Here is a 14,296-nt window from a genome sequence, read left to right as displayed (position 1 = left end):
GTTTAAGAAAAAATTATAAATTAGAATTGTTCATATAATTCTTCACCTTGCTTATCAATCTATATTTGTAGTTATGTGATAATCTTTCATATGTATGCTGCACAACTATCATATGAAATAAATCAAAAAGTAAATATGTTTAAATCACTTAGAGTCATGCTTGGCATATAGTAAGTACTACTTAAGTGTATAATAATAATAATAATAATAATAATAATGATATTAACACTTAAAACAGATGCCGAAGTTTACAAATAAAACATGGATGTTTTATTCATAAGACAAGATCTTATTCATAACTGTTTCTATTATTCATAGAACTACAACTCAAGTACATTTTTTGTTACTTGTCTCCATGTCAAAGATCAAATAAAAGCAACAATCAAAATTAAGGAGGGGCGCCTGGGTGGCTCAGTCGGTTGAGCGTCCGACTTCAGCTCAGGTCACGATCTCACGGTTAGTGAGTTCGAGCCCCGCGTCAGGCTCTGGGCTGATGGCTCAGAGTCTGGAGCCTGCTTCCGATTCTGTGTCTCCCTCTCTCTCTGCCCCTTCCCCATTCATGCTCTGTCTCTCTCTGTCTCAAAAATAAATAAACATTAAAAAAAAAAAAAATTAAAAAAAAAAAAAATTAAGGAGCAGCAATTACTGAGTTAGAAGCCATTGAAATCACACACACAAAAAAGATTGATATTATGGTGTAATGCTAAAAAAACATGAAAGTGCATTCAAATTCATAATAGTTTGGAGTAGTTTATTAAAGGATGAGAAACAATGACATTCTCTTCCCTCATTTATGACAGACATTAATCACAGCATTGTTTCCATAAACATCAAATAGAATTCCACTTAATCAGTGTCTAATATTGCATAAAATAGATTAGAAAAATATTAATATAATTATTTTTTTAGATTTTGTATTAAATTATAATCATGTGTACTGGAATATCTCTTTCTCCAGTAGTTTCTGGTATCTGAGGGATATGTGTTTGTGTGTACACAGTGAGGGAGAATGAAAAAGCAGTGGGGTGAGAAAATGTGGGGGACATTACTTACCACAAGTGTCATTGTCTTCATCGGAGCCATCTGGACAGTTAATTTCTCCATCACAAAATAAATCATTTGCTATGCACTTTACAGCATCAGCACAAGGACTAGAACCAGGAAGGCATTCTATTGAGACATTTCCTTTAGAAAAAAAAGATTGAATTTGTAAATTTCTTGCATAGTACATTTAATTGCCAACCATATGTACAACGTTTGGATATTTATTACGTATTTTTTGTCATTTAGGTCTTTACTCAGAGCATGTATTTCAATTTCCAAAGTAAATATTCATTTCATTTAATTAACTAGTCATTTGTAAAAGAAGTTTAGAATTTTAAATTTGGAAAAGAAGATATATATTCCTTCATAGATGTTGAATATGAATGTTTAATTTCTTGATTTTAACCTTGATAAATTAATACTATAGTTTGGACATTTAGCTCCTAATGATTACACCTCCTACGATTGTTTATACGTGTTCTGCGGGGCAATTTGTTGGAATGTTTTTCACATTATCTGCAGTATCCAGTAACCACTTCATTTACTTATAAACTTATTATTTTGAAAATATGGGGGCTGAAGTAACGTTTACATTCTGCAGAACAAAATTTGTTGGTGATGGCCATTTTATAGTAGAATAAAACACTTAAAATTCCCAGTGCATGGCTACATTGAGCAGTGAATACACCCAATCGCTATTTCCATTCAGTATTTCTTTGCTTCTTGAGTCAGAGATTCTTAGTGGGAAAGATACAAACATTGCCCTGAAGAATTCTATGCCATTCTCTGACCAGAATCTGATCCATTTGCTCTCCTCAGCCTGTCTTGTGCTTCACCTGCTCCTCTTCCATATGCCTACATGCAGGCGTGGATCAAGAAACACATTTTACTTCTAGAAATTAACTTGGAAAAATTAAGTGCGATTCTTAAAAATGGAATATTCTGCACTGCACTGCCATCTGCTGGGTTTTAAAAATATATTTGATTCTGAGATTTCTCCTTGTGTTCCACAAAATTAATTGGGAAAATGAAAGTGCATGTGTCAATTAATCTCCTAAGGTAATACCTACTTTGGGACATTTATGGACAGTACTGCTGGGGATATATTCAACTAAATTAGACTTTTGTAATTGGCTCTAATTAAAATGAATATAAACCAGTGGGAAATTCATGGATCGATCACCTAACATCTAAAACAGGACACGATGAAGATCACAGCCATTGTAAAGGACAGAGCACCCCCATTTAAGGGAATAAAAAAATGGTAAACGTGGTATTGAATAAGCCCAAAAACATATTACAACTGTTGATATATATGGGATACTTACATAAGAGAACTTAGTCATTGAATCCCTAATCTAAGAAAGGCATAGCATTGATAGTATTCCATAAATGCTTGCTAAATAACAAAAAAGCATTATTCTAGGAAATCAATATATAATTTTAACAGTAGTTAATAGAATTCTAAGTATTTAGCATTTAAAGGAACAATTGAGGAATAGAGCTAAGAAGATGTATAATTTTGTCTGTCCTAATGCTTCTCATGGGAACTTCATGATGATTCACATGTCTGTCTGTGGCTTACTGAACTCTATAGATTGAGCATCAAAGCCACACTTGCAAGTGATAACAATTGGGATCTTTTGATCTTATTAATGATCATTTATTCACTACACAAGTATTTATTGTTTATTTAGGTCAAAAATTTTTAAGGAATGGAGATAAAAGGATGACTAAGACATAGCCTCTATTCTCATGAAGCTTGGACTTTAGTGAAAAACTAGTTCATTAATTTTTTTTTTAAAGAGGTATAAAAAAGTGCAATGGGAGCACCAAGGGTTACGCAATTATTTTCCTTTTGAGTCAGAAACTGAAAACATCTTCATATAAACTAGGTTTTAAAGGATGCTTAGAAATGTACCAGGAAGAGGGATATATGGAATGCATACATGGTGATGTGACAAAACACATCAATATATGGAACACAGGTAAGTCTAAACTTATCTCGATATTTGTGAAGGCCATGGCAGGAAGGGAGTTTGGTGTCAAGTCTAAAAGACTTTTCTTTAATTTTTGTTAAATGACGGAAATAATTTTTCTGAAATTTTTTGCATATGTGTGGTATAGTCAGTCCATGTGTCATTAAGGCAACCCTTAATGACCAAGTGGACCAAGTGGAAAATCAAGTAGAGTAAGGAGGCCAACTAAGAAGCTGTTTTTATGGTCAAGGTGAAAGTGGTTAAGGATTGGAACTCTGACGAGCTCCTACTAGTGGATAAGGGTAGGAACTTTGCCCTGGTAGAGGAGAGTACAATTGCTATTTTACAAGTGGAATAGATGAATTTTGGTGACTAGATGTGCTCCTGACTGGAGAGGTGGAAAAAAGGACACTTTTGGAGTGGCCCATTGAATTATTCATGGTCATTAGTCACCATAGTAATTATAAGAGGAACCCCTGGGGGGATTAGAAAATGATTCTAATTTGAAGTATTTTGATTTGAAGGTGGAAATATTAGGTACTCTAGTTTGGGTTGTACTCTATTTTCCCAGACTCTGTTTCACAAGAACCTTTCAGCTGCCTTGGTCCATGAAGAAAGAGAAGTTCATATCAAAACTGTTACAGAAAATATAAATATAATTGTTACATAAGGATGGAACATTTGGAGATTTTATCAGATTGTATTTTTACCTTGTGTTCTGTCTTCCTTTCATCTCCTTGTATACACATATATGATGATAATTTCCAACAAAACGATTCACTACATTAACTTTCACAGAAATTAGCCAGTTTTTAAAAATGACCTTCCATTCTTAAAACTAGAGTTCTTCAATTTGTGTACTACTTTCTTTGCCATTTCATTCCACAATTTTTTGCTCTGGTATTTCTCTTTTAAGAAGTCTGTACTGTACTTCTCAATAGGGAATTTCTAGGAAAGGAGTTAAATAACTATATTTAAAGAAATGTGCACAGAGAGAATAATAATTGGCTCTGTTTACTAGAACAGATTACCTGAATATTAATTACTGTTATCTTGAGTGGGCAAAAAAGGTGTGCATGCATTTTCATATCTATATGGTATTTTATCATTGGCATACTATTTTTCTTTTGGCATTTTGTAAGAACCTACCTACTAATTAGTATTATTTAGGATTCTGCAAATGGAAAGTTTTAATTGTCCATTTATATTTGTACCATGAAGGATTCAGTATAAACTGAATGTGATAACTACAGAATGATCCAAAGCCACAACAATTTTCAGTGATTTGTGGTGAGGAATCTCCTGTGCTTACTTTGTGCAGGCGCTGTACTAGGCAGGTAGAGGATAAGAAGACAGAAATCCATTTATTTTGTTTTTGAAACCAATTACAAGGAGTGTTACCTACAAGATAATAATTTTTAAATCATGTTTTGGAAATCTTGGATTTTTATTTTTCCTGTTACTTAAATGGAGATAATAATTCTTGGTGGACAAAGCTGTTTGAGACAAGTTCAGCCCAAGGCCCTTATAACATACTTAGCAGTGAAAGTGGAGTCTGAATCCATGTATGCCTGCCTTTAGAGACTAAGTTTATTTCTCTACACTGTATTGGCAAAATAGATATCCCCTTACAGAAATTCTTATCAACTTCGATATAACTAATTTCATCTTTTTAGCAAGACCATGGCTGGTCAATCCAAATGAAACTACAGTGGAAAAATACTTTAACAGTTCTGGTGTCATATGCAAAGGGATGTTTTAGGAGTGTGCTTAGCAATATACATGCTGTTCTCTCAAATGCAGAGAAAGAAAAATACTTAAAGTTCCATTTGGCGTTGGATAAAGTCCCTGTGTCTTAGTCCTTGGGCAATTCAACTGAAGAGTGTAATTCTACCTTAGCTTCTCTTGACCCAATTTCATGTTCTTTACTAAATCAGCCAATTCTTTTCTTCCAATCCCCAATCCCCTCCACATAGTAGTATTGGAGCAAGATTGCATTTTGTATGAAACTGAGAAAGTCCAAAATAGTGAAACTTTTGTTTTTCTGCAATCATTGCCTACGTAGTAAGCAACAAAAGACTAGAACAAGCTATATTCTAGAAATCCTTCAAGCATTTGAACAATCGCCCAGAACAGCCCCTCTTGGCTGTAGCAGCCAAGAAATCAATCAGTGGAATTCAATCCCGGTTCCCATCTCCCTCCTCCAGTGTTCCAAATGGGTTAATAAAACTTTACAGTAATTGGCAACAAAGGCAGTTGAACAATAGGACATAATCCTCATGGACTTTGTACCCGCTATCATACAAAAATTCTCTTTGGCAGAATTTATAATAGCAGTAATGCCAGGTATATGATGCATGCATTTGTTGATTTTTCTCAAACTCTGTCTTCCAGGCACATAAAGATGAGAATAAACTTAACATCCCTGAAAGGCATATTCATAATAAATTACTGCTTGGAAACTGTGGTTTTCAAGTTTAATTGCCTCGTTCCCTCTATAAATCGATAGCATCTCACTGTATGAGAGGCACAAATGGAAAGGATGACTGGGGACTCATGGATCCAGTAAAAAAGGGAATATAAGATGTTCCCACTTCCTTACCTTAGTATGATTCTTTGAGGATTGATTAAAGTAATTCAATACAGTTTCCAATAATTATAAAGCTTTGGAAATGGAGTTCTTTTAGTCAAATAAAATATCAGATTAAATGAACATTACCAGGTACAATCATCTTGTTTTAACCTCAGTTTAGTTTTTGAAATATTTCTAAAAAAAGTATCGCAACTGTTTTTTTTTTTTTCTGTTTAACTCAGAAGGGGAAAGGGAGAAGGAATCCAACTTTGCATCAGTCATGAATTGAGACAGTGCAGTGTTATCAGTCTTATCTCTCTTTTAATTCTCATGATTGTTCTTTCAGATATGTATGTTAGTCTAAAATTAAAAAATAAAGACTAGGTAGCTTGTTGAACACCACATATAGTGATTGATGCAATTAGTTAATGGTGGACTTGGCTATGCCTTTTCAATGATTGTATGCTGGTTTTTTTGGTCTTCATTTTAAATATCCAGTGCCTAAAGTGTGAAAGATAGGACTAAATGTATATTGATCCCATCCCTGTAGCTTACATGTGGGAAAGGAGATTTTTGCTTCACTTCCCAGGAAAGAAGGGTATGAGGGAAGTATCACTCCCATGATCTTTGTCCCCCGTTCACCATCTCCTCTGGACGGAGAAAACTGATCACGGAGTTCAACCTCTTCTTGTATTTTTGACAAGTTTGTCCTCAAGATAGGAGGGGAGAAACACTTACATTAAGTCCAAGGCTTTCTTGCTCTAACATGGATTTTTTTCCACACATTTCTTTTAAGACATTTTAAACACTTAAGATGTCCTCATACTATGGTTTATAGGAATCACTCAGTAAACCAATCGGCAAATAGAAAACTGGCACAAATTTGGTTATTTATTGCTGACTTTCAAAGTTTTAGAAAGATATTTCTGAGGGGTGCCTGGGTGGCTCAGTCGGTTGGGTGTCCAACTTCGGCTCAGGTCATGATCTTGCAGTTTGTGGGTTCGGGCCCCTCGTTGGGCTCTGTGCTGACAGCTAGGAGCCTGGAGACTACTTTGAGTTTTGTGTCTCCCTTTTTTCTCTCTTTGCCACTCACCTGCTCATGCTCTCTCTCTCTCAAAAATGAGTAAATGTTAAAAATTTAAAAAAAAATACAAAGAAAGATATTTCTCAAAATATACTAAATTTACTTTTTCAGCTTATTTTTAGGCTAAAGGAATTAACCATTATCAATCCTAAAAGCATTTGTTTGAAAGTGTATTGTAAGGTTGTTTTAAATGCTGTAAATAGTCTTCCACATTGGAAAAGAGATTGTGTGATAAAGAACAACTTTATATTTTAGTAAGCTGTATTGCTCTATGGGTTCACACCTAAATACAACTCCAGGCAGCCTTTTCCTACTGTAAACAATCTCTGTGGATTTTGAGGTGTGATGGATTGGTTCATAAAGGATTTTGATTAATGATTCATGTATTGCTTTGCTTTTCAAACATCATGTCAACCAGTTTACTCAAGAATTATTAAGTCTTACTCAAAAGGGCATTTATAGTTTTACAAATATTCTTTCTTTGCATGTATATAACATTTGATATGAATTCTAATGACATAAAAATGACAGTATTACCTTAGGAGCTGAAGATATGTACAATATTTCCTTTTTGGAGTTTATCTGAAAGGTAAGGGACACACCCAGGCCATTCAACATGAAGATTAAGTTGGGACCTGAGAAGGCACTTTAGTTGTCAAATAGACACAGTAGACAATTACTAGGAATGCAGAGAAATGGGCACATCAAAGGTACATATTCAGAGTTAGCACAAGGTAGCCACTTACTGAAAACGTGTTGAATGAATGAACCTAAGGTTATTTTGGTGTTGGTTTGGCAACCTGGATTGTGCTGAGAGAGCTAGGATTTCTACTTTGTATGGAGACAGAATAATCAAAGAAGAAAAATCCCTCACATCTGATGAAACCTACATCCCTCTAGAAAGCATTTTGATCCTATTGGTGGCATTCTTAGTGTCAGATAATAACCAGAGTTCTAATGGAGGACTAGCGTGAGGTCAGATAATCCAAGCATAAGCCTTAAATTATTGCTCACTTTTGGTGAAATCTTAGGCTAAAGCTGCACACTTTTATGCTGCAATTTTATTATTCATAAAATAAGAGTAACATTAACTGCTGTGTTAGCAGAGAATTCTCAAGAGCCTAAAATAAAACAAGTAAAAACTTTTTAAAAAGGTATAAATAAAATTACTTAAACTGACCTGGAGTTGCCAGAGGACGGCCGGTTGTTAGCCTGCCTATAAAAAGAAATGGTGTTAAGATAATTATTACCTTTTTAAACTGATTATTAACAATTTATTGTGTATTCTCTGTGTTTAATATTTAACCTGAGAGTTTTTAAAGTTACTGTGAATTATGATTATCTATTAACTTAAGAAAATGTCATTTGTATCTGGATCCAAGAATAAGTCTTTTATGTTTTCATTGGTTTTTAGAATTGTAGAGCAGAGGTATTTAGATTTTAAGTCATCTTTTATTTTCTAAATAGAGAAGATGTTATTCAATGATCAATAACCAAACACAAGGATTCATTAATATCTTAATGATATTAAACTTAAATTTTCTAGGTTAATCTGATGTTATGTGAAGCAGAAGCTTGAGATATGCTTAGACCATGGGCTTTGAGGTCCAAAGGAATTGCTTTTAATTCCTCAGTTTGACACTTAGTAGCTATGTGACTCTGGGCACATTGCTTATTATTTATTTCTTTTTAAGTGGAAAAAAAATATTACTTCTCTAAAGGATCATTCTGAGGAATAAATGAGGCAATGCTGGTAAAATATACTACCTGGCCCAAGAAGACACTTAAAAAATGTAGATCTTTCAAATATTATAAAAATGGTCATGATAATAGATAATGCTGAAAGTAATATATTTATAGTTTCTATAACAATTTATACTTTAAAAATCATTTATGTATAAATTTGATATTTGGGATGACTTTGAAATATTCGGAACAATTTTATTATCTGCAATTTATGGGCAGTAGATTTTCAGAGAGGTAAAGAGATGTGTCCAGTGGTTCTGGTAATTGGCAGAGCCAGGATTGATGTTTAAATCTCCTGAATTCGATTTAAATAATTTTTCTACAACATAATAATTTTACATTATAAGATCAGCTAGGTTAATTTTAGAATTATTAACAATTTCTCAAAGCAAACTCTTTTGATAGTGGTATGATCTTGGTGAGACAAAGTGAAGTTCTGAATTTTATGAGCAGTAGTAATCAATTATAGTTAGAAAGATGGAGTAAGAAAATGCTGGAACAGAGCAAAGGTAACATTAAGCTTTGGATTTTCCTTTCTCAAGAATGCAATATATTCTGAAAGTCATCATTTGTTTCTCTTTTAAATGCTGTTTTCTTTATTCCTAGTGATCTTATAAATGTTAGGGATTCACCTCCAAGCCTGTAAGATTAGAGCCACATTTTAGAATGCTACACATACATACACACACAAACACTCTCACACATACATATGTACACTCATACATACACCATATGTAAATAGAGTTTAAAATATGAAAGGAATATTGAAATTAAAGATGCATGCCCTTGGTATGTGTAACTAGGTATTATGAACTCTGCAATATTATGAACTATATTGTTTTTAACCAAATGTACACTTCTTAATATGAAGAATAAACGTCTTAGAAAGGGCTATTAAAAATAACCTTTTCTAATGTCATGGAGCTTGATGACCACCAATATATGCATATATGTGTGTATATATATGTGTGTGTGTGTGTGTATATATATGTGTGTGTGTGTGTATGTGTATATAATTTTGTTTGTTTGTTTATTTATTTTTGAGAGAAAGAGCATGAGAAGGGCAAAGAAAGAGAGAATTCCAAGCAGGCTCTGTTCTGTCAGCACGGAGCTCAATGTGGGGCTCAAACTCACAGACTTTGAGATCATGACCTGAGCTGAAGTCCAATGCTTAACCAACTGAGCCACCTAGACACCCCCAAATTACATTAAAAAAAAATGCCATTAGTACTTACCTGAAGTTGTGGCAGGAATTACTGTAGAGAAATTCTCCAAAGATGCTGGAATAAAGCAAAGTTGATTTGAAGTTTGGGATTATAATAGAAATATATTACAAAACAGTGAATGCAGTTTGAATATTGTTCAAAGGACAGCTGATCCTATAGAGTTCCCATTTTATCCTATCTTATGCTGGATGTTTCTATTATTATTTGATTGTGATACATTTGGTGAATTTCCAGAATCTGTATGTGCTGTATATAAAATTTACCTATGCAAAAAGTTTGCTTTGTTTTACTCATTTAAGAAAGATATCTAGATCTATTTTTAATTTTTTGAGAAACCTCCACACTGTTTTCCAGAGTGGCTGCACCAGTTTGCATTCCCACCAACAGTGCAAGAGGGTTCCTATTTCTCCACATCTTCTCCAGCATCTATGGTCTCCTGATTTGTTCATTTTAGCCACTCTGACTGACATGAGGTCATATCTCAGTGTGGTTTTGATTTGTATTTCCCTGATGAGGAGTGACGTTGAGCATCTTATATACAATGGAATACTACTTGGCAATGAGAAAGAATGAAATATGGCCTTTTGTAGCAACGTGGATGGAAGTGGAGAGTGTTAAGCTAAGTGAAATAAGTTATACAGAGAAAGACAGATACCATATGTTTTCACTCTTATGTGGATCCTGAGAAACTTAACCAATGACCATGGGGGAGGGGAAGGGAAAAAAAAGAAAGGGAGGGAGCCAAACCGTAAGAGACTCTTAAAAACTGAGAATAAACTGAGGGTTGATGGGGGGTGGAAGGGAGGGGAAAGTGGGTGATGGGCATTGAGGAGGGCACCTGTTGGGATGAGCACTGGCTGTTGTATGGAAATCAATTTGACAATAAATTTCATATTAAAAAAAAAATATCTATTCATCATAGTTATATAGGATAACTTATATTTAAGACAGCTAATATAACATTGCACACCAGAACATGTCAAAATTAGAATCAGTAGTTTTTCACTGAAATATATAGAAGATATCAAAATAATCTTGCACACAATAATATCTACTGAGAGCCAAGTCTTATTTAAATAAAAAGTTTTTCACACAAAAGATAAAAACTAGCTGTTTTATTCTCTTTTTAAAATATTTAGTAGTTCTAAAAACATAATGACAACTATGTACAGTATAAAGGAAACCAAAGCATTCCTTATGAAAAACTCCCATCTGATCAATTTGTTTTTATTTAAAACTGTATTTAAGATAAGTATGTTATGAGGTATATTCTTTTCTACTGGCTAGGTTATTTATTCCAGTATTTCTTCATTTTTACATTGTCTCATTCCTACAAGATCTATAGCAGCTCCATAAACAATTTTTGGTAGATTGATGAAGACAACAAAACAAGATTTATAAGATTTTTTCATAAATAATTTAATATTTTAATTTTTTATGATTTGATTTGGCTGTAAACTATATAAAAATTCCAGATATTTATAAAAATTTCAACCAATTTTAAATGTAATAAATTAAACAATTCACATGATACAAGTAAATATTAAACTCATTAAACTTAAATATCTAAAATTAAGCTTGCTAACATGTTCATAAATATGTGCTAACAGAGTTCAACAAATTAAATGTAACTTCTATGTGTGGAGCATATTCTTGAGTTGATGATATAGTTTATTGCATCTATGATATTTATTTCAGATAACTCAAATATATACTTTTATTGAATAAATAAATATTTTTAAAAACCACCCATAAATAGCCCAACTGTAGGGAGTCATGAAAATAAGTTTCAGCAATCTGTTAAAACATTTGCCAGAAGAGACTTTCAGAAACTGATGCATATTCAACTAAAGATAGTAAGAACCCAACTTTCTAGAAGAAAATGACTATTGAGACAGTATCGGTCAATGCTGTTCAAAGATAAAACCATCGTAAACAGGGCTGCCCAGGTGGCTCAGTCAGTTGAGCATCCGATTCTTGATTTTGGGTCAGGTCATGATCTCACGGTTGTGAGATAGAGCCCCGATTTGGGATCCGAGCTGAGCGTGAAGCCTGCTTGGGATTCTCTCTCTCTCCCTCTCTCTCTCTCTGCCCCTCCTCTGTTCATGCTCTCTCTCTATCATAATATAAATAAATAAACATTAAAAAAACATTGTAAACAAACTAGCATAATGGTTAAGAGCACAGACATTGGGGTCAGATCAGCTGGGTCAGAATCTTCCTTCTAACTCTAAATACCTATGTAATTTAAGGCTATTTATCAAAATTATCTGTTTTTGTCTTCTCATCTGTAAAGTGAGGGTTAGTAAAGACACGATGTAATAAGATTAATGTAAAGGTTAAATGTTTTGTAGATAAATCACCTATTCTAACTCATAGTAGTAGTTTTTAGCTCAACTGAATCAAAGATCCACAACGTCCCTGCTCCAGCTTTTGCGCCAGAGGGAACCAAGCTATCAGTAGAGGAAGCTCTTAAGAGCATTAGTTGTCTTCTCCCTAAACAGCAGGATACAGGAGGAGACTCAATGAATGAGAAAACTATGCTTGATGAGCCAATACTGTAAGGAGAAGCAACTTTCATATCTAGTATTACAAAATCAAAAACAAGACAAAAAACTTCTGCATGTTTTTATATATTTGATTTAGAGACAAACCTGTACTGACTGATCTCATTCTATAGCAAAACTGCTTCAACTGGTGTTAGGCTATTTAAATTTTGTCTTTATTCCACTTGATGTGGGTATTTATATACTGGTTAACTTTCTGAAGTCCCAAAATTTCCAAATTCCGGAACTTACCTGACTCCAAGGTTTACAGGTAAGGGATGGTGGACCTGGATAGATCTGGTAAATTAGTAGTATTGTTTTCAAACAAAATGAAGGTATATGTAAATGTTTGTTGAACTGAATTAGATGGAGGATAACTAGAATGGAAAATTTAGAATAACCTAGGTGTTGATAGACATTATTGTCCTACTATTATTTTTAATGCCTTATATCTCTTCCCCTTTGATTTATTTTTATTTTAAAATTACTTATTTTAGGGGCACCTGGATGGCTCAATCAGTTAAGTGTCAGACCTCAGCTTAGGTCATGATCTCGCGGGTCATGGGTTCAAGCTCTGCATTGGGCTCTGTGCTGACAGCTCAGAGCCTGGAGCCTGCTTGGGAATCTGTGTCTCCCTCTCTCTCTGCCCCTCCCCCACTTGTGCTCTCTCTGTTTCAAAAATAAATAAACACTAAAAAAATTAAAATTACTTATTTTAAAAATGAAGCTTTATTTTTTATTAATAAATAACTGTGATGAATCAAACTCATTGAGCTTTCTATGTTTTTTCCTCTCCTTGTAAGTTCTTAATTAGAGTGGGCTTGACATGTGACTTTGTAATTTAATAACATCTATGACTATCCGAAAGTAATGAGTGTTACTTACTATCAGAGGGTTCCTGGAAAGTTAGGGTGAACTTGACAAATGCCAAGAATGTGATGTGACCCACAAACATTTATGTATGCCAATATTTTCAGAACCTTTTTGATATTTTACAAACTTTTCCTCACTGGTATTTTTCTTCAAATATGATTTCTCCATATTTCACATTTCTCATGTAAATGTGTTACCTCAGGCAATAAGACATGTTCCTAAAGTCAAGGACGATCTCACTGCTTCCCTGGTATATAGCTAGAATTTTAATTTCATAGCTTAATGATTCAAAGAAATCAAATAATGTTCACAGATACCTGTGATATCAATGCTGTTTAAATCAATATGGAAAGTGACCAGTTGGCTGGATTTATTTGCTTCAATGCCTTGAATCAGTTCTTCTTTTACATTTTCATCTGACACCCACTGGGCAAAGAAAAGGTCAAATATAACTATAATGCTGCCATTTCTGTAAAGCAAAAGATGATATAAGAGGAAAAAGTCAGCCTTCATCAAATGATTCGTATTTAATTCATGTAAGGGGTCTTTGAAATTCTCTACAGTTATCACCTTATTACACTTGTGTAGTAAACCTTGGTAGGTTATGTGAAATATTACCTTAATTTACAGGTGGAAGAAAAGGGGATTGGAAAACTAAGTGTTTGTCCAAGAATACAGACATATCCGGAATTAAAGTTTCTGAGTTCTACATTAGCACCCTAATCCTCAGGCCAGGCTCTTCCCTAGGTTACCTGTGTCAAATTAAACAAAATCACATGGTATCATGATATTTACTCTTAATTTACTGTGCAAAGGAAAGAAAAGTGTGGATCTGTAATTTTTCACAGATGATTTCTAAGTTGGGAGAAGTCTAAGATAGTTTCACTAATTTCAGAGTTTTCTATGTACTTTATAAAGGCCTGATAGCAAGCTTAGAGCAATGAATCATATCTACTTTTTCTTCTCTATTCTTAATATAAAAATATCAAAATATGCCCTGATTTCTAGGGATAGAAAGAAGATTCATACATGTGGGATTATTGGGGAAATGCAGTCTGTCTCATAGTCAGGAGTTGGGATTATTTTGCCTACATTATTTCTGACCATAACATTAGAATCCAATTATATGGCCCAAATTATATTCCCTTTTATTTACCCCCTGTTCTGAAACATCCATTTAAAAAGTTTGATTAATTGGTGATTTGTTTACAGTTTAAACAATAAAA

The 14,296-nt window shown here is 33.8% G+C and overlaps 1 protein-coding gene across 1 annotated transcript in view; it reads right to left on the bottom strand.

Annotated features, from left to right (window-relative positions):
• Positions 1-14,296, bottom strand: part of TMPRSS15 (transmembrane serine protease 15) — a 122,757-nt gene that overhangs the window by 95,002 nt on the left and 13,459 nt on the right. The window contains exons 4-7 of the mRNA XM_078452864.2: positions 13,388-13,539; positions 9,661-9,705; positions 7,860-7,895; positions 1,054-1,185 (exon numbers count right to left, since the gene is read on the bottom strand). Coding sequence (XP_078308990.1) covers positions 1,054-1,185; positions 7,860-7,895; positions 9,661-9,705; positions 13,388-13,539 — 365 coding nt within the window. The remainder of the gene's footprint in view (positions 1-1,053; positions 1,186-7,859; positions 7,896-9,660; positions 9,706-13,387; positions 13,540-14,296) is intronic.

This window comes from Panthera onca, chromosome C2 (genome assembly GCF_046562875.1).
Source record: "Panthera onca isolate mPanOnc1 chromosome C2, mPanOnc1 haplotype 2, whole genome shotgun sequence".
In the NCBI taxonomy this organism is placed as follows: Eukaryota; Metazoa; Chordata; class Mammalia; order Carnivora; family Felidae; genus Panthera; species Panthera onca.
The sequence above is the reverse complement of the archived record's forward strand: the minus strand, read 5'-3'. Positions and strand labels throughout refer to the sequence as shown.